The sequence below is a fragment of the Stegostoma tigrinum genome, chromosome 22 (genome assembly GCF_030684315.1).
Source record: "Stegostoma tigrinum isolate sSteTig4 chromosome 22, sSteTig4.hap1, whole genome shotgun sequence".
In the NCBI taxonomy this organism is placed as follows: Eukaryota; Metazoa; Chordata; class Chondrichthyes; order Orectolobiformes; family Stegostomatidae; genus Stegostoma; species Stegostoma tigrinum.
Window position 1 is genome coordinate 28,144,277 of NC_081375.1, and position 22,129 is coordinate 28,166,405.

Sequence of the window (22,129 nt, forward strand, 5' to 3'; positions counted from 1 at the left end):
TTGAAAAACAAAAGATTTTATTCCCATCATTGTTCATTATCTCACTGGCTTACTCAGTGATGTGTCATTCTCAGAAATCATTAACACTCAGTTTAGGTAACATTGCAGATATCAATCTTTTCTTAAAAGCTCAAAGAAATGATAAACTAAATACTGTAATAGTGAGTTCTTCCTTCTTCCCTTTAGGGAAAGGTTCATATCATTACAGTGTATGTTATTCCAAAGATTGATTACACATCATCTCAACTGTTCCATTACAAATACCTAATTTTGTAGAAGTAGAAATTAATGATCTTTTCTTGAGAAAAAACATTGAATAAATTTTTAATAGACTACAGAACTGGAGAATTGGAAGAGGTCTGGGTATTGATTCACCCCTGTATTTCCTAGTCTTACAGATAGACTGTAGCTGCTCTTTTCTTTTGTAATGATGCATATCACCCATAATTGGCTTTCCACCACATTTTAAATGATCATTCCCACTAACTAATGTCCATTCACATGCTGTAAGACAATTGCAATAGTGATTAGAAGATTTTCTTTGTGTTACTAATTTGGTGATCGGTACTATTCTTTCAAGTTGTTTTTATCTATTACTAGAATAAGCTTCCCTCTAAAATCTATAACTGATAGTACACTTAATGTGGAGCTGGTGTTGGATTCCTCTTCAACTACCATCAATAACACCCAATGACTTTGTCCATTCCTGTTTCTCTTTCTCAACTCATTTACCCAGTTTCTTATTATGAACACAACTGATTTTTGGAAAAAGTGTATCTTCTGTTTATTGTTGTTTTGAAACTGTAATTCCTTTACATCTTAAAATTATTTTAGAAATCTCAAGGACTCTGTTGTATGTTTTACTTTTCTTGAAAATTATTGTGATGCAGATATTGAAATTTTGTACAACACCATGATCACGATGTATATTGATATGTTAGTAGCTTTGATACATGTTGCAACTTTTTTTTTCCTAAATGCCTTGTGTTTTGCTATAAATATATTGCCATTTGATTACATGATCTAACATTATTCCCAGTCGTTTAGTGCTATCTTATAAAATATTCAGAACAATTATTTTTGTTGAAGAAAGAAACAATCTTTATTAAGGATTATTGTTAATTGAATCACATTAGAAGCTTACAGAATGGCAGAAAAAGGAAGGCAGAGGTCTAAACTACAGCTCTCTAATCAGCAGGTATCTACCAGAGCAGCAGCAGAGAGCAAGAAATTAGGAACCAACGGCATATAGACAGTTAAAAGCACATGAGGTACTAACAGGATATTAAACAACATGCAGTTCCAGGACTGAGAGAGTGTCAGGAGACAAGGGTTGAACAAAATAGCCTTTAAGATTGAGATGGAATTGCAGACAGTTTGGCTTGGAAAAGTGATAGTTTTGTGGAGTTTGGAGTCTGGATCGCTAAAGGCCAGGCAAAGCTAGGAATACTTAGGCCAAGAGGGCACTACTCAAACTTTTGAGATGTGAAAAGTCCCAGGTCTGAAACTTGGACATTACTAACTCAGCATCATAATAGCATACCCTAGACCAAGGCAGCATCATAACATCAAGGGCTGTACAGTTCTGCAGTTCAAAAGGATACCACAGAATCCAGGGATGGGAAGGGGAGCAATGAGGGTCTCTTGAGTCCTGAAACGTCAGGCTGTTTTAAAATCTTATACAACACAACCTGTTTCCATTCTAGGACACTGAAAGTCCTAAAAGAGAGTCTTATTTTTGAAATGTTTACATTTCTTTGCTTAATTTTTTTGTTTGCCACTATTTTATGTTGCGAGCTGTCAATTCCTCTTACTCCCATTGAAAACAACAAGAATGATTTAGTGCATAACAAAAATGCACTTAACTGGGCGATAGCTGTGTTACTGCGCCAAGACATTCTCACTGGTTTCAATGAGATGGAAGGTCAGGATGTGTTATAATCTATTGCACAAGGGTGGCAGCTAAAGGGCTATATACAAGTGGAATTATAAAAAGGAGGAGTTTGAGCGTACACATGGTATACAACGTACAATTCTTTTCCATATGGCAGTACTTGCGTACGTTCCACATCTTGTTTGCTGAAGGTGTGGCACAAGGTTCTATATTCCCAGAATCCGTAGGTTTCAGCTTCTGAGCCCTTCATTTAGTACAGTGCACCTGTGTCATGCCAGAGTCACTAGAATATAAGATGAAGGAAAGAACTTGCACAGTTTGGCTTGGAGATAATTCCGATAAATTTATTAATCAATAAATCTTTACTAAATTTGAAATAGCAATTTATCCTCTAAGTAACATGAATGGATTAATAATTCATTTTGAATATATAGCAATGTTTCAAGCACAACGTATGTGAACATTTTATTCCACATGAGGGACAGGAAAGAAAAAATATTTTTCTTTCCTTTTGTACTCAGCAATCTTACTGAACCGTTTCAAGTTATGAATTTAAGTCAGATGCAGAGTTGCAATCCATTTGCATTTCACCTTGGTGCATCTCAACCTAAGTCATATATCCTTTTTGAAAGACATTGCTGATTAAGAACTAACTGTGCTTTTCTTGAGTTAAGATAATTGGAAGTTACTTAGAAAATTGACCAAACTCACTAATATTCATATTCTGAAAATGTCTGGCCATATTTTGTATCAGGTCCCAGAGCCTACTTACTGTACCACCCAGCTACCATTAAACAAAAGAACATTTTAGTCCTCTCACCATTGCCTGGGATTTATTTGAACCAGAGAACCACACATAAACAGATATTGTTTTAGCACACTACAATACATTATCCTCCATATAGAGAGATATTCTATATTATTTTTAATAATATAAATAAAGCCAGGACATTACAACTGTTGATTTGTATATAGACAGTTGTGTAGATTTAATGGTTTACATATTAGAAGGACAGCAGGTAATTAAGCCCTGAAACGGGACCGCTAGCTATTAAGGACAAATAAAGACACTTTATAAGTTGCAGATTGCAAATGTTTAGAAGAATATTTTGTTACCCTTTTCATTGCAGTTGTCTTTGAACATTTGCAGCAAAGAGATGCGGCTGTAGTCTATCAAAGTGCTTAGCAAGAAAGTGTTTAAAGCAAACACTAATCTCAACATATTTATAGGAAATGCATATACAGTAATTTTTTAAAAATAGCTTGAAGATGTAAATGGAAAGCCAGCAAGGTAAGGTTAATATTATGGACCCTACGTTATTATTACATTAGTTAACTCTAACAACAACAATGATGCACTTCTATACAAATCTGCTCCTGATAAAAACTAGTTTTGTACCAGATTGAGAAAGGGAGAAACAAGAAATGCAACAGAAATTCCAGTTACCTTTCTCAGTGAATTTTGACATCTTTTGCTATTTTTAGTGCTTCTGAAAGATAAATTTTGTATACTTGACAAATTAAATCACACAGTAGGATGTTTTTTCTTCCTTCGGTGTTGTGCAGACAAGAACTTTTCTGTGTGCTGCTGTGACACACACATGATAGTAACTTTACATTGTACAATGACAGATCACCATCTTGACAAGGGCTCAAAAATAATATTTTTAGCATTGTAATGACCTGGTAATTCAGAGAAACAAAATTATGAAGGTTGGGGAAAATGTTACTCATATCTCATTAACCCTTGATGGACAATCTTACAAACATGAAGAGATTATCAGCCAAAACATAAAAGTTTCATTTTAGCAATCTCTCATGATTTCTATTACATCATGTTAATGAGTGCAGTGAGCTGATCATTTAATTGTTTTATTGTGTCGAAATACAAATACCATTCTAAAGTTATGATGACCTACATCTTTCTCAGATACAGAATTTGCAAACAGTCAGGCATTTAGTATGATAGATATTTCTGTCAACAAGGCTGATTGGACAAGTTTGTCCACAACTGACTCTGGTCTGTCACTCAAACTGATCTATTTACATAATCTATTAAGATAGAATTACGACCCATTTTATTTGTAATGGTTTACAACTTAAAAACTATTAATGTGATTTTTTTTATGGGTTGTTTGCTAGTAGGTCATTGTGATGAGAAAATGATTATTTTTGGTGATTAAAAAATTCTCCAGTGTTCTGAACGTAGTTAATAATTAATGGTTTAGAACATGAATCGAGTCCTCACACAATGCTGTGTATTGCCATATTGATAATATTACAGGGAACATTTCTGTGCAAGACAATTGTCAATCATAGAATCTATGATCAAAAATGCGAAGAACAAAAAAGACTTGCCAACTTTTCACTTAGATACTGACATCACACATCGGTAGTGCATCACCAGTTGTGATCGACAACAGGTTGCTAAAAAGTTGGCTTGGAAAACTGCAGAAGATATTTCTCCTGTCGTGTTAATCATTATATGTAGGACCTCCTCACACAGCACCTATGCTGAGTTTACTGGGCATTTCGTGGTTCCTTTGGGGTTCCTGCACACAGAACAACTGAGGGGTGTGTGCACTTTTGTGAAACATATTGAGAGGAATGGACACTTACCTCGTGAATGTAACCATCCGTCCATTCCTCCCATGGTCAAACTCTGGTATGGTCACGAACATTGGGCTAGTGTGCCCTGTCCGCATGTAAAACAAATATATATTCAAATAACATTGTGCAGTGTACAAAGGATAATCATAGAGTTAGAATGCATCAACACGTGCACATATTTACAGGCGTGCACAGTAACAGGGAGTGTTAGGGCATAAACGTCATAAATGTAAGGCTTAATTGGACTTTGGATGGTGGAGGAAAATTGACAACGTTGACTTGATTGTTTGCTCTTGTATTTCCTATTCTGCAATAGGTTTAGCAGTTCCAATATTGCTTGCTTGTCAAAGTTATCCCCACTAACTCAAACATGGAAAAATAAATAAATAGAAACAGCAATGAAGAGTTAACTCTGAACACCATATTTGAATAAGTCCATATAACATGTGACTAGTGAGACCCTCAAAAGCATATAAGAATATTCTGGGTGAAACATAAAAACCACAAGTGCATGCAAGGCCAGATAAGTTCAGCTGGGTTTCTGTCAAAGGAAGCAAAATCTATGAAGACAATAGGCTCTAAGGAATGATGTTTGCAGTCATGGCTAGAAATAAATTCTTAAAGTCAAAGCAATTACCGTAAAATGTTACCATAATAATACTATTACAGCCTAGAATCAGAAAAGTTGATCCTATGTGTGGAATAAATTTGTCAAGAAAGTATTTTAAGAAGGTAATTCAAAATTCTGTTGATTGTTTTCCCGAGTATTAACCCCACTATAATTCTATCCAGTGGAATTTACAGCTAACACATAGTGTAATATATTTTCTACAGCACACAATTCACATGATATTTCATAAGTAAACATTTATAAAGATGTTAGCTATTTCTTTACCCCAAAAAGTATAAACAGTGCCTTTTTAAAGCTATTTTTTCTCTTTTTGCAATATAAAAATGATCCATGGAATACTTATGTGCACATATTGAAAGTGTATAAAAGGATGAATACAATTTTCTAATCTGTTCCTACTCATTTTAATCTACGTCTACGAAGACAGTCATATGCTACTAATCATAATAAATACTCAGTTTTAAATACTTGAGTCAGGTTGACCTATAATACACCCTATTGCAATGGTTTTGGAGTGTAATGTAACAGAACATATTTTGACAGGAAAATAAAAGAAGACCAATTCTAAAATATTAACAATAAAACAAACCTGTAAAGCAAGCAAAACACAACAGTTCTTAGGGTAACTCCTCAGGTCTGATTATGTCACCTTTCATCTCACTATGAAACCTACACAACATTCAGAATATATGCTGCTCCAGTTAATCCTCAGAGATGTCAGAAATAAAATAGAATGCAATTTCAATTTTTTGGTTCATTCACACAGCTCCAATCTCATATTGTACTTAATAATCTAATCTCTGTACACAATTCACATATTAGGAACCTTCCCCGGGGACAATAGATGATTTAAAAAAATATAAAGATGTGCACTGGAAAAAGCTGGGGCATTCAGTACTTGAGGGAAACCTCACAGAGCTGCATTTGTTGTATAAAAAAAAATACTTAAGGCTAACAGATATAACATTCCAAATGGGAAAGACTTTTCTTTCGTTTTATTGGTCGCTAGCCTTTCTCAAATTTGAATAATGATTTTTCCAACAATTATACACAACCTTGAGCTTGTAATACTAATTGTACCAAGAAAAATATAAACTGTTAATTCTTTCCTCGAATGTTTTTGACAGTTCTCTTTAGTAAACATGCCTATCTGAGATGCCAGAAACCTCTTCTTAAGGTGATAAAGTGCTTATCATGCAAATGACTTCCATTTAACAAATTGCAGTTACAACAAATTTCTGCAAATCAGGCAATACTCATTGCATAAATGCAAGTTGTGAATGAAGGACTGAAATTCCTGATTTTGGAGATTTGTGTCAAATAAGTAAATCTGTCTGTTGGCTCAGGAGAAAATTGTATAATTGGCTAATGTGAATAATTTTGTTATATATTGTCCTGCAATACTATATTACTTGTCAGGAAGCTTCTGAACAATTGGAACACCTTTTAAAAACTGTTAACTTTACTCAGTGGCCAAATAAATAAGTTTATATTTCTATTCAGAAGAATTGCTTCAGATCTATGGTTGAATGCCTTTAGTCAGTAACTGAACCATCTTCAGTTGGTGGGGTCAGATTATTTTTTAGGTTGTGCTGGTCACAACTACAGAATGATCTAAGAAAATGTGATGATAATTAATGAAGTGACAGCTTAGGAGACATAAATAGTGTGTTTAAATAAATGAGGTTTGTGCTAAGCCCAAAACAGTGAGGAAAAGAGGAATGGAATGTAAAAAGGGTAGGAAAGTGCTGTTACCTCCTTTTTTTAAGAAAATATCTATATCCTAGCTGTTTTAAATTTCCTATTGCCACATCTTTGCTTGAATGAATGCTTCCATGATGTACCATTTAACTAGATTGTTATATGCTCATTGTAGCATGACCACCCAGTTTGGTACCATTTACGGCAAGAAGAAATTTGCTTAACTATAGAAAACCAGTGCAATTCAATATCAGCTCGGTGGCTGGGCGTTATCTCAACCCTTTTAGCAACAGCGAGCAATGTTTACACAAAGCCTCCACAGACGAGGCATGAATAAAAATTTCACTATGTCAACTGGACAAGCACTGCTTTATTGGCAATGACTATGTGAGAAAGCCCAATTGCATTTTATCTTTTGATTTATGTTAAGCAACTACTATTGCACTGAAACTGTTAGACCAAGGCTGTCTACGTGAATAAACTGTTTCCTTCCTCTATCAATCAAACTAGACTTAAAAATGAATAACATAGAAGGCTTTTAAAAGGCTCACTTCACACAATCATGGTTATGAGCAGCATGTTTCAATCACAGTTCTGGTTGACACTTCAATCCACCAGGCACACATGTGGTGAGTTTAAGTCAGTTTTGTCATACTGCCTAGCTGTTAAGTGGGAAGTCTGGTGCTGACAGGGAATCTAACAGTAATCTGGAGTGGGATTAGACTAAGAGGAATAATATGCTGTGTAGGTTTTGCTTTCTGACTATCACCTTAAAGCCATTTCATACAGAATTTTGTTCGTTTAACTGATTTTAAAATCAAACATCCTGAAAATCCAATAGAGTCACTAAAAAAAATTGCAAAAAAAGAGAAATCGGCCTAAAACCAAAGAGCTCTCTGGTTGGATGCCAATTTTCAAAAGAAAACAATATAGCTGTCAAGTCTTTTTTTTCCTGTTGTTTTCTTTGAAGTTTATACATCAGAAATTTTCCAAAGTAGATTATACTGAGCAAAACTCAAGAAAAAAAAATTGCAGTCACCACAGATAAAACAAGTAATAATCACAAAAAAACATCTGAGGTAAAAATATCATGTTAACCAGAGAGTGTCAGCACAAAACATTACTGCATGTCGTGCCGAAACCCCCACAGTTTCTGAGAAGACGTTTCTAGCCCTGCTGGGTTTTAGTGTGTCTCTGAGTTTCTCTTGCTAGTACGGGGTGAAGCGACTGTAACCTCCTCTGTACAGGCTAGCCTGCAACATCAAAGATGAAAAAAAAATCGAATAAATATTTTTTAATGTACGAAATGCTACAGCAACACAAGCCACAAATCTAATTAAGAGAATGAAGGGAGAAAAATCATCTTAATTAATGAAAGCTTTTAGCTAGCAGCTGCTCCGGAGATTTGCACGATTTGAAACCACACGCACGTCACCTCGGCAAATTTAAATCATTTGTCTAAACGAAGGCATTGCGCTGATGAAGCTCAAGGGAGTGGCAGGCGTTTTTTTTCTTTCTCTCTGCAAAATGGCTACTGAGGGTTTCGCCGCAGTCACCATTCATTAATCTTAATGTTTACGGTTTTTTTTGGTTGAGGCTCTCAAAATGGAAAGTTGAATTTTTTTTCATCAATGATGTTGGCTGCAAAGCTAGCTAAAAACCACGTGTATCAGTAAAAGTATTTGCTGTCATGAGTGTGAGAACTGAGAGAAATGAAGAGAGATCCAAACACTTGCAGGTGCGCGCGCACACAGGCGCACACACACAGGCACACACACACACAGGCACACACACACACAGGCACACACACACACAGGCACACACACACACACAGGCACACACACACACACAGGCACACACACACACACAGGCACACACACAGGCATACACACAGGCAGAAAAGAGACTGGGTGAAAGACAGAACCATCTGTGTGTATGAATTTATTCCTGACATTGGCATTAATTGTGTACCAAAAATGTTTAAACCCTAGGCCTTCACACGCTATTCAGCCAAGTCAATGCATACATCTTTATTTTTTTAAAATAAGTTACATTTTAATTAATTCCCTAGTTGCCTATGCATCCAAGATGGGCTTCCTTGCACTGATGCCGTGGGCACAAGGGTCTCTCACCTACAATATAGCTTCTAATGATATTGTCCGGAATGGCATGGTCTCAGGGACTGAATTGAGAAAAAAAGAACTGTTTTCTCCTCTTCTCTTGCTGTGGTGAATAGTCCCAGTTTAAAAAAAAGGTGAGAACTCATCACTGTGAAGTTGGTGGGGTGGAGAGTCACTTGCTCTTAGTTATCAATGCCACATCTAATGCTTTTAAATGAAAATTCTGCCATTTCAACACTTGATTATGATAAAACTAAATTATGATTATAATACCATGATGAAAAAATAGGTTAAAAATAATATAAAGTAATAAGAAGTGAAATGAATCAGTATGCAGCAAAATATTCTGAAATGAAAGTTGCTAAATTTAGAGCAGTTATACCTGTAGTTTAGGAGAAGCCCTTATTTTGTAACTCAAAATCTTCATAAATAAAACTACTTTCTGTTAGTGCTCTTGCTTCTTCTATGACATCATCAAATATCATGTTGGTAGGACTGAAATGTCAGAGCATTTATGAAGGGAGCTGTCTAGTTTGGGACTTACAATCTTCACCTTCCCTCAAGTGCATTGCAAGTGGAAGTAACTTGACCAGCTATAGTCTGCACTCTTAATTTATATATATTTCTGACCTCCCTGTTTCATCTAAACAGGAAGTGGAAGCAAGCATTATGACAGTCATGTTAAAGCTCTTTTTAAATCCAAATAAAATCCATAATCATTCATATGCATTTTTCGTGCATTCATGTAGTTCCACGTTCTTGAGACCCTGAGCCGTTGATCACAGAGGTCATGTAGCTCACCTGTTCCCTGGGTAATAGAGTGAAGAAGATCCTTCCTGGTGCCAACAATTTTAGCTTCCACATCTACATAAACAGCTTTAAATTATATTACTGGAGATCAGACCTGCCTAGATATATGCATGCACTCCACGTTTGCAAGCAAAGGACCAGTTTTCTGATCTGGTCCAACATGCAAGCCACTACTCAGGATAAGCAATTGCTTGCTGGTCTATCTGATCTGAGAGTTAGGATTACAGTGGGATATGTGGGAACCACCCAAACCCTCTAGACAATGGGGAAAATGCTTTTCAAAATCAAATGAATGGTTGCAGTTGCACAAAATCCAGAAACCTTGTGTTTGACTTCTCTTTGGACTTCAAAAATTCAGAAGTAAGATCAATTCAAACTGGAGAAAATTCTGATTGGCTTTGGTTTGATTAAATCCATTTGGATTTTGGGTTCAGTTCAATGCTTAATCCCTACCTGGTAGGCCAACCAAGGACTGGCATTGACGGCATTCCTGGAGATATCTCTGAGATGAACCGTCCCACTCTCTCTAACGAGAAGGATGCCATGATTGCAGTAGGTTAACATGGGGGAGGAAAGAAAATGGGGGAAAAATGAGTGGGGGAACAAGAGATTGTCTAACTGGACATGTTGAAATTACAAGACAAAGCAGGCAGGAGGTAAGAAATTACTAATAGATATACTAAATGAGAAGATTATTCAATGATGTCAGAGATGAGAGAGGACCAAGTCTAAGTTAGCTAGTCTTTCAGTAGCCAGCAGATTGTTTAACAACAGATTTCTCCCAAACTACATAATTTTTGGGTCTTACGGAACTTTTTATAATTACTTTTTTTGTTCCAATTCAAGAACCCAGAGGAGTTTACAAAGTCTTTACTATAAAAGCCTAGGCACGTTCCCCTGTAAAAGGTTAATAATTCACTTTCATCATATTTGTGTGTTCTTATGCATATATTTGAAACCACGTGCCTTTATGCTACATGTGCACTTTCTGAAGCTGTGGGTACTTTATCTGTCATCTCATTGCAATATAATAGCATGTGTGGAAATGGAATTGTCTTCATGGGGTACGAACAACTTTCTCACGGCATAAAAAATCTTCAATTGCTATCGGTATGTAAATGTTTCAACGTAATTCAATTTAACATTTGAATAAATGTAACACTCGTTTATGAATCTGCATTATTATTACCTGGTTGGTATAAACAAAACACACATTGGGCGTCAGTGTGGGGATGTAGTTTCTCCCAGTGCTTTCCTGTGTATATCTCTGCGGATAAACGTACATATGTGACTTGTGCATCCTTTATGAAACAGATCTACAGATTGACAGCCGTAGCCATTTTATCAGTAGTGGTTTGTTCTTTCTTTTATCTGTAGGTTTGGTTCATATGTGTATATGTCACATACATCTATGGGTACACTGCTTTACTGTAGTAACGAGAACAGAAAACCTAATAGTACCAAAGGTGCTGTCCATCTAAAAATGTTCATTTTACAAAGGAAGGACTGTACAAACATGAGCTTGAGTGTGTGTTTCCTCATGGTTTGGGTTTCAAACAGCTTCAATAAAATAATTGAGATTTTAGGGTAAGTGTTTTGTTTAAATTATGGCTCAATTTAAAATCTGAAAAGGCTCAGCTACTTGCCTGTGAAAGTTCTTACTATGCATTGAAAATACAGCTTATGTGTACTTGTGAGTGTATGCCTAGGTACAGTGTATTTGCACAGGCACACACCCACAAAGTACATATTTATCTTTATTTCTGTGGAACATGTCAGTATATAGTAAGTGCCATTTTTGATGCTTACCATGGTCCCAACGCTGTATGTTGCAGCTGGTGCAATAGTGTGGTGGTAAGGGTCGGCTGCTGCGTAGACTCTGCCATAACTGAAACATAAGAAGTAGTCCATATAACATACAGTAATCAACTCACTTCTATTGGTCAGAGCAAACAAAGTTCTGAGCCTTACAATTTTGACAGCATTGTGCTCACTCAAATCAGTTCAACAACCCTCGTGAATCCCAGTGTTTACAATTCAACGCATTGATTCTTTGATTTTGGCCAGCAGAGAACAGACTAGACCGAGCACAAGTCTAAGCAAAATGTTTCAACAGTAATTTTCATCAACAATAAATAAAACTGAAACTTTCAAAACACAACTCATAGAATTTGGCATCAAACACAAGTGGTTAAAAGGGTCTTATCTCAAGAAACTCTGCTTTGCATTCTGTAACTGAAAACTAGAATGCCAATTAAGTTTACAACAATGAGCTGTTTTTGATTTGTTACCATTCCAATGCAGTGTTAAAGGCCTTGATGTATATTTAGAATACTTCTTCAATGAAAACAATGGTGGAGTGAAGAATTTTACCCCATGGTTCAACTTATACAATAGCTTCAAGCACTGCCACAGTGCAGTAATCACATTGAAGAGAAGTAGCTAGCTATAAATTATCTGCTAGAGGGCACTCCAATGCAGAATTTTCAATTGAAATCTATTTCATCTATACAGTTGAGTGCTGTCACTGGGGGTTTTTCTATTGAGCTTAACAATCTTTTCTGCTTTTACTGAAAACAGCCAATGTACAAATTATATTTTCAAACAGGTCCCGCTTCTTTCAGGATTCTAACTCCTTAACAAGTGTAATTTATAAATGGGTTAAAGGCTCTCTCCAAACGGTAAACACAGGAATTGTAAATATTACTTCACTGAGTGCAGTAAAATAGGTCCTTCAGGACTTGCAATCATGGAAGGATTTTCCTTAAACACAAGACGTTACTCACAGGTTGGAAGAGTGAGTTAAGTTTTCCACATTTGCAGGAAGAAGCCTTAAAACATAAGCAGTCACCTTGGAAATTAAGGTGTGCATGGCCCAGGACTTTCTGATTATTGGGTACAATAGTTGGAAAATTGTGGGCAAAGTCTATCTGAATTTCTGTTTCATGCTTGCAGTGGGCCAGGTTTGCTAGTTAAGAGAGCACATTTGTAAATTTACCCCACATGCATGATGACAACAAATTATGTTGTGCCTTTACTATGTTGAAATGGCTTGAAACTCTTTACGTAATGGACATTGAATAAGAGGAGGAAACAGGACAAAAAGTGACCAAAAGTTTGAGCAAAGAGGTGGGTTTAAGGGCAGTCTTATAAGGAGGTGGAGACATTTATGGGAGATATTCCAAGGTGTGGATTTACCCCTCAACAGCTGCTAGCCATTCCACCAATGGTGAGGGTGAAGGGAAAAAGGATGCAAAAGAGGCCAGAGCTGAAGGAATGGACAGTTCTTGCTATGGCAGTTGGCAGAGGAATATGCAGTCGTGGATCTGGAAAGATGACAGAGATAGGGAGGCTTTTGGGATACATGAGAAAGGAGGATTTAAACTGGAGACAGTAGTGTCTGACAATCCATATAAGTTGACGAGGGCAAGAGTGGTAGATGAACAGAAGATGCCATAGCACTGGATGTGGGCAGTAGAGTTTTTGGATGAGTGAACAGCAATAGACTGTGAAAGATAAAAAGGTAAACCAGGAAGACATCAGAATAATTGAATCTAAAACTTACAAAGGTCAGGTAATGTTTTGGAATTGGCAGCTATCTTTGTGGAGAGGATATGAAATTGACAGGTCAACTTGGGGTCCGTTGTTTATACACCTTGCCTTTGAGAGATCACCTTTAAGGACTGATGTGCTGGGTGCACACAATATTTGACTCTGCCTGACAATTCATTTGCTTTATGTCTGCAATTTGCACACACAAAAATCAGTTGTTTTTCCATAATGTCTGCTTCATAACTTGTAATGTATTTTACTGTCTTAAAAACCTAACCCAGAGTCAATAAATCCCTGATGACTGATTGACCGTTAGGTAATTATTATTCAACATGTTTATTTGAAATCACAGGCTTTCGAATCTGAAAGCTTGTGATTTCAAATAAACCTGTTAGTTTATAACCTGGTGTCATGCGATTTCTGACTGTGGCCACCCAAGTCCAACACCGGCACCTCCACATCATAATAAGTATTAACGTGGCATGGTGAACAGTAGTAGAGAATATTGTGCTCATAAGACTCATTGTGCATGAATAGTCAGCAAGTTAACATAAGATGCAACACATGGTTGACAATCCTGAATCAATCTATAGTGCATGAGACAACCCTCAATCTCTTTGCCCATTATGGTGTTAGAATTGAAAACACAGCTTGCTGGTAAGTGAACAAATCCCTACCAAAAGGGCAGTTTAACTCACTTGAGAAAGGCAAATGATCAAGGTGTTTCCTGGGTCGACAGCAAGCAAGGAACCAAGGGCGATTCAAAGGCATATTGTCAGGATGTTAACAAAATTCCCCCACTTCAAATGGGACAGAGCAGAGCTCCTACCCAGGCCTGTTCCGAGGATAGTGGGACTGTCCTCTGACAGGAAATCGGGCAAACTGAAGCATACAAAACACTTAAAGAGATAGTCAAGGTAGATGCAGGTTAAGATGTTCCCCTTGGCTGGGTGTGTCTGGAACCAAGGGGCCCAATTTAATGATAAGAAGGATGCCATTTAGGGCCAAGATTAGGAGAGATTTCTCCACCCAGACTGTGTTGAACCTTTGGAACTCTGTACCCTGGACGGCTACAGAAGCTCAGTCTTTGGGTATATTAAAAGCAAGAGGTTGGTGCAGTTTTGACTGTCAATTGCATAAAGAATTATAGGATGGGGTGGGTAAAAGGTTTTGTTTTATTGTATTAGCCATGATCACAATAAATGGTGGAGAAGACTTGATGGACTGAATGGCTTACTCCTGTGTTCCGACCAATTTAATGCTTAAAGGGCATTTAGAGCTTTAGTTTAAAGCTTTGGGTATATCCGGCACAGAAAAGCAAACCATTAAAATTTGTTCAGGAGTTAACACCAAAAGTCCACACAGACTTAGCACATTGTGATTAATAACCAAAGAATTCTTCAAGATAAGGACCATGTTAAAAGACCAGTTCAGAGTCAAATTTTGATTCATTGACAAGCATTTGTGTAATTTAGCCAGAAGCCGACATAATTTACAAATCCATTTATGAGCAGGTGCAGAGAAAATATTCCTTTTATACAGTTTTTCAGATGGACAGGTAGCGAACAAAATTGTTGAGCTGGTGATAATACTCACATTCGGTGGAAACTTCCCGGAAAGATTTGCTGTACAATCTAAAGATACATTAAGTTAAGAGCTCCTGAAAGACTGACGGAAGTACTAAGTGATTTTTGCCAGTCAATGAAGCTTATTAGTTGCAAGTACAAACTCCGTGGATGACATGATCACCACAAAACCCAAATAAAACAAGACATGTGGAAGGTGTAGCCTTCTGCATGCACCAAGAAAATGCCCAGCTTTATAAGGTGGGTAGCAGAAAGAGCTACTGGCAGAGGCAATGCATTAGAACAAAGGATGGCGTAGCTACAACGAGGCATGCACCAACCTAAACAGACAGAGTGTCTTCCAGCTACAATAAAGACCATCTGGGATCCCACCTGAGGTATATATATGAAGTGATCAACAAACTAGAACCTGATGATGTCTACAATGAGAAAAAACGTGGTGAACACATTTTTCACACTGTCAATCTCAAGGAAGATATTAACATCATCACACACTCAGAAGCATGTACAAATTTTAAATCATCCACGCTTGGGAAACTAGTTACTATTCATTACCAGATAAGATCGAGACTTTGGCAAATGTCAGCCTAAAGTCCTCATGAATTCTAGAGAATAACATGCAGCCACAGACTTGATGAAACCTACAAACTGCACACAGCAGCTGACCAGTTCCATATGTAGGATTAATGGGGCTGGAGTACAAGTACAATCAATCTGACTGGACATTGTCAATATCCTACATTGTAGACACTGCTGGACCAAAAATCACAGCTCCACCAGCATGCTGTGACCTTACACTGGTTATAATTTATGTAATAAGTCAGAGAGAGATACATCAATAGCTGCATTGGACTATTAAAAAATAAACTCTTGTAGAACTGAAAATGAAAGAAGAATGGAATGATCAGACCATAAGACGATATGATATATAAGCAGAATTAGGCTACTTGAATCAGCAAGTCCACTCCGTCCCACGATCATGGCTGATATGTTTCTCAAACCCATTTCTTGCCTTCTTCCCATAACGCTTGATCACATAACCAATCAAGCAAATATCTATCTTTGGCTTAAATGCTCTTAATGACTTGGCCTCTACAGGGCTTTGTATCAATGAGTTCCGAGATTCACTATTCTCTGGCTGAAGGCTGAAGGAACACTTCACTTTCTTCTGAATTAATAGAGCTAAGAACACTGCTGTCTGCTGTGCAAAGCTGCAAATATGAGAAGAAAAAGCTGAACAACCAGCTGAGAACAAATCCAGGCTGTGGAATGACAAAGTTTTGAAAGGATACTTTGGCTCAGCTAACAAATATAAGAGGTGAATGAGAAAGACAGGAAGCAGGACAATCTGGATCATCAATTCAATGAAAAGATTCCTGGTTTACAGAGAAACCTAGAACAAATGTCTTGTAAAACAGATCACGCATAGCAGAAGCAGCTACAGAGTCATTGGCTTGAGGTCTAAGCAACAGTGGGGAAATGATAGATTTAATGTAACAAATGGAGATACAGATCATACACAACAAGAAGCTGTCATTCATAATACAGTCTTTTTCATAAATAGATGCCAGCAATGATGCTCTAGAGAAAACCAAACATTCCCCAAGGAGAGGGTGTGTTGAGGATTAGAAACAGACTGTCACTGTCACCGACATGAGAGGGTAAAGTGCGGACTAGAGACAGGGATTTAGCATCACCAAGAGGTGAGGGTGAGATTTAGAGACAGGCAGTCAGCGTGACTGAGAGGAGAGGGTGAGGTAAGGACTAGGGACAGGTATTCAGCGTGACTGAGAGGAGAGGGTGAAGTGACGCCCCTCAGAGAGATGCACATAGTCCAGAAGCAGACCTGAGACAAAAATGGGATATATAATTTTTCTCTATTACACTTAAGTGGGAGCAAAGATAAAATAAGAGCAAAGTCTCCATATTCTATTCAGTTACATTTGGAGATCTTAAGCTCATGACTTGTAAAACTTGAACTATATGGGAAATCCTGGGTGTGACTAACTGCAGGAGGTGTCACCTGATGCAGCAGCTTGAGCTCCATCTTTTGGAGCTGGAGGAGCAGATAGGGACCGTATGGTTTATTCAAGAGGCTGAGAGGTTTGTGGATAATACGTTTCAGGATGTTGTCACTCCGCAGTTTAAAGAAATGCAGGGAGAGAGTGAACGGATGATCATCAGATAGGAGGAGGAGGACCAGGCAGGTAGTGAGCAAATCTCCTTATTGCATCAGGCTTGAAATCCATTTCTCAGCCTCAGAAGACGGTGAAGAGAGCTGGGTGAGAGTGACGGCACCTCTACGGAGGCAAGCTAGAGTCAAGGCCATGACACTAAGAGTTGTCCATCTGCTCAGGAGGGGAGGACGAAATATGGAAGAGCAATTGTGGTCAACAATTTTTCAGTGAGGGGGGTAGACAGATGCTTTTGTGACGATACACTTAATTCTAGAAGGTACATTCCCTTCAGGGTGTATGGATGAACAAATGGCATGGATTGGCTGTGGGGTAATCTGAAGGGGAAATGACATCAGAGGAAACAGAAATGAAGTCCAGCAAGTTGACTTTATGGAGTTAGGTAAGAAATTGAAAACCAGATCTTCAAAAGGAGGTAGTCTGCCAGGAGTGAGCATAGGAGAAGAAGGATATAGCAGATGAATGAGGGGCCAGTAGAGATTGTGCAGGAAAGTAGGGTTTTAGATTCTTAGGCTTTGGAACCAGTTCCGAGGGAGGGGTGAAATGAACATTTTGGATGGTTACATTTGAACACAAGTCAGACAACATCCTCAGTGGGAGGTTTGCTAATGTTGTTGGGATGGATTTAAACTCGATTTGCAGGGGAATGGCATCCTGACGAGTGGCAGAAGGGAGACAAACTGAGATGCAATTATAAGTTAAAACACAAGTAATTGATAGGCAGGAAGCATATGTATGAGAAGAAAGAATTAAGTACATATGTCAATGCTAAATGGAATATGTTTTAATGCAAAAAGTCTGAGGAATAAGGTAGATGAGCTGAGGGTGCAGGCATATCTGAAGATGGAGTCAATAGTTTTGACTGAGACTTGGCTGAAAATTGGCAGTTTAAATTCCTGATTTTGAGTGTTTAGATGAGTAGGGGTGATATAAGAGGAAAGTGGGTGGAATTCAAATATTGATCGAGTAATCAATTATAGCAGTGAGGTAGAATCATATCTTTGGTCATCAAATGAGACCAAATGGGTTGTGGTTAAAAACACAAGAGGAACAATCATAGTGTTGGTGCATAGTATAAGCCTCCAATGGATACACAGAAGATCAAATGTGTAACCAAATTTCAGTAAAAACAATAAGGCAGTAACAGGGTTTGGAATAAAGTTCTTTTTTAAAATTCACTTACGGGATGTGAGCAATGCCGGCTGGCCAGCATTTATTGCCTTTCCCTACTTGCCCTTGAGGAGATAGTGGTGAGCAGCTATCTTTAATCATTGCAGTCCACGTACTGCATACAGAAAAACCTTTTAGCAAGTCATCAGGAAGCTCAACAAATGAAGAGGCAATTCTAACATTGGGAAATGAGCCCAAGTGGAAGACATGGAATACAACAGTAGGACAGCATTCTGAATATAGTCAACATAACCCAGTCAGATTTAGATTTGTTCTGGAAATGAGAAGGATGCGCTAGGAATAAAAAAAACCAACTCTCCGGAAAGGCTAATTTTACAAAAATAAGACATGGTTTAGGAGTAACAACACACAGATAAAACAGTGTCAGAGATAATGCGAACTGCAGATGCTGGAAAATCCGAGACAACAAAGTGTGGAGCTGGATGAACACAGCAGGCCAAGCAGCATCTTTTGTGCTCCTAAAATGCTGCTTGGCCTGCTGTGTTCATCCAGCTCCACACTTTGTTATCACAGATAAAGCAGCGTTCAAGCAGCGGGAGGCATTCAAGACGAGAGAATTCAAAGTAAAAAGAGACATAAAAGTTAGGATCAAATAAAGAGAAAGAGAAGCTATGGCAGATACAGCTATGAGTATTGATTGAGCAGGCTGAGCTTGCTTTCTTTGGAGAAGCAAATGTTGCCAGGGGTAGAAGTACAGGTATACAGGATTATTTGGAGCTTAGTTAAGGTGTTGAAGAAGATATTCTACTGTTCATAGAGTGGTCAATAGCCAGGAGACATAAATTTAAGGCTGGAAGTAGGAGGCTAAGATGACATTTAAGGAGAATTATTTTCTTACTCAAAGGGTGTTAGGAGCCTGGAACTCAGTGTGTTTGTGTCAGAAGCTCGTGGTAATACTTAAGCAGTATTTAGATATTTGCTTGCACTTCCATAGCATCCAGGGCTCTGGGTCAAAAGGTAGAAAATGGGATTAATGTAGTCAGATCTTTGTTGACTGTCACAGGTGTACAGGCTGAAAGACCTCTCTCCGAGCTGTAAATGTCTGTGAGCATAAAACAGTGAATACCAAGAAAATTTGAAACAGCTGGAATCATAGATTCTCTACAGTGCAGAAACAGACCATTTGGCCTACAGCTACAGGGTCTGTGATAGGCTCACTTGTAAGACTGCAGTCCCCAGGCTGATGCTGGTATTTCAAACCAAATATAGAGCCAATACCAGTCATGTAGTGAATCCAGCTTATCCCAGCATAAAATCGCAATTTCAATGACCAATTATTCCATGTTATTAGAAATCACTAAATTGGGGAAGGTTCAGAAAAAAAATTACCAGGACGTTGCCAGGATTGGAGAGTTTGAATTGTAAATAGGCTGGATAGGCTTGGACTTTTTTCACTGGAGTGTAGGAGGTTGAGAGCTGACCTTATAGAGATTTATAAAATCATGAGGGGCAGAGATAAGCTGAATAGTAATGGTCTTTTCCCTAGGGTGGGGGAGTTCAAAACCAGGAGGTATTTTTAAGGAGAGAAACATTTAAGACGGATGTGAAGGGCAATATTTTTATACAGAGTGGTTCATATGTGGAGTGAACTGCCAGAGGAAGTGGTGGATGTGGGTACAGTTACAACATTTAAAAGACATGTGGATAGGTACATGAATAGGAAAGGTTTGGAAGGATATGGGCCAAAATCTAGACAAGTAGGACGAGTTTAGTTTGGGAACATGCTTGGTGTGGACTAGTTAGACTGAAGGGTCTGTTTTCCTATGACTCTTAAATAGGTTTAATGTGGTTTAAATTGCAGATATAGCATTTAAATTGGGTTACTGCTGTGGCTTTATACAGTATGAATATTAGTGGAAAAAATACTTTATGTATTTCTCTTAAACTCTATTACCTGTCATTTTAATAGAGGGAGCAATTTATTTAAAATAAACATGTTAATGCCTCAATTAAAGCAGTAACACAATTTGATATGGCAGGCTAATATTCACACTGTGGCTGTGATTAAAAATTATTTTTCCTTCTTTGGGCACATGTGTCACACATAAACATTCATAGAAGAATTAGACCCAGAGAGTAGAGGTAGTGCACCAAATTTAGCAGAATGTACAAAATTGAAGACATAGCTACTGTTGGCAGACCACTGCAACAAAATACAGAGAAACATGAACAAATTTGCTGAGCAGACAGATAATGAAATGAAATACAGTACTGAAAATTGTGAGGTGTTTCATTTTAGTTGGAGGAGCAAGGAGGGCAACTTGCATATTTGAAGAAGCGAAAATAATTTTTATGGAGGCCTGAACAGAAGGAGGATCAGAGTTACACAAGTCACTAAAAGTAGCTATGCAAACAATACAAATGGTTGGGGGGGGGGGGGCGGGCGGGGGGGGGGGGGGGGGCGGGCGGGGGGGGGGGGCGGGCGGGGGCGGGCGGGCGGGTGCACAGTGCCTCATAGTGCTAGGGGCCCAAGTTTGATTCCACCCTTGGGCGACTGTGTGTGGAGTTTGCTCATTCTCCCCGTGCCATCTAGGTGCTCCAGTTTCCTTCTACAGTCCAAAGTTAAGCAGGTTAGGTGGACTGGCCATGGTAAATTGCCCATTGTGTTCAGGGATTTGCAGGCCAGGTGGATTTACCATGTTTGAGTTCAGAAAAAGGAGGCATAAATATAAGGTAGCCAAAAATTGACTAAATAGCAAAGTTAGGAGGAATCTCTTCACAGAGAGCATGGTGAGAGTGTTGTGAAAGTGTGAATATTCCTGTCACATGAACTTGTTGACGCATCTTACAAACTCATATGGAAACTTGACACACTGGAGGAAGACAGGACAAGAAGAATTCAGTGCATAGAATGGAATACATAATTAGTATGTGAGGAAGATCCCATGAGCAATACAAACATTGGTAAGGACCAGTGGGTTGGTCAGCCTGTTTCTGTACTTTTAACACAATGTTAACATATTGTTCTCTGATCAAGATGGCAGCCAAGTGATCTCCTAACTCCAAGCTGTGTTATAGTCAATACCTTGGATTAGTTGATGCTCCATTTTCACACCTGATCTTTGAATTTTCATCCTCTTGACACTTTGTTCTTGTTTTATGATCGTTTTCCCAAACAATTTTCTTTACTGCATTGTATTATCATCAGTTTAGGAGGACAGAAAATATTGCTGATGAATGGACATACACAATCTTCACAGTTCACAGTCTTTTTAAAGAAAAGTTGGGTTTGTGCAGAACGTGACCAAGTAATATCGGTCCAAATTTAGATTTCTATAAACCATGGTTTACTTGCACTGATCTGCAAACATCATGTTTGTATTGAATTAAAATAGGTGCAACTAAATACAGGCCGTTCAAAAATTAACACAAGTTTATCTCTTTTATTTTACTTTCTTCACATTTTTCTCACAAGTAGAATGGTTTTATTGTCAGCAGATTTCAATGTGACTTCCATTTATATCACTCCATATCAGCCAACTGTCTTGAGGGATGTGGGTTGTGCCACACTGCCAGTTCTCTCATAACTTGCATCTAAAGGAGTTGTGCTTTGTTACTGGTTCCCTTCAAACTCTGTGTTTAAGATGGGCATAAAACTTGCCTTAATGTTATTCACATTAATCAAATGAAGAGGCAGAGGTAGGTGCAGAGATAAAGTGCAGTCATAGTATTAAAAAAAAGACCACAGAGAAAGAAAGAGGAAATAGACAAATGTTAACAAGAACTGATTTTGATTCTAGACTTCAAATGAATTAAAATCTTGCCCATGTACTTAGAAATATTAAGTAATATTAAGCCTAGGGATACTGCAATTTTTTTATCCATATGATCTAATAGGG

The 22,129-nt window shown here is 38.0% G+C and overlaps 1 protein-coding gene across 26 annotated transcripts in view; it reads right to left on the bottom strand.

Moving 5' to 3' along the window:
* Positions 1 to 1,122: 1,122 nt before the first annotated feature.
* The window catches only part of rbfox3a (RNA binding fox-1 homolog 3a), a 509,932-nt gene continuing 488,925 nt past the window's right edge, over positions 1,123 to 22,129 (bottom strand). For 12 of the 26 annotated variants that reach the window (XM_059653730.1, XM_059653718.1, XM_059653734.1 and 9 more), the window contains 5 exons: positions 11,576 to 11,654; positions 10,956 to 11,033; positions 10,220 to 10,292; positions 4,514 to 4,589; positions 1,123 to 2,177 (listed from right to left, as the gene is read on the bottom strand). In XM_059653730.1, the coding sequence (XP_059509713.1) occupies positions 2,141 to 2,177; positions 4,514 to 4,589; positions 10,220 to 10,292; positions 10,956 to 11,033; positions 11,576 to 11,654 (343 nt within the window). In that variant the 3' untranslated portion in view covers positions 1,123 to 2,140. Of the gene's footprint in view, positions 8,090 to 10,219; positions 10,293 to 10,955; positions 11,034 to 11,575; positions 11,655 to 22,129 lie in introns of all 26 variants that reach the window. The other 14 variants (XM_059653740.1, XM_059653739.1, XR_009447075.1 and 11 more) reach the window with 13 other exon arrangements.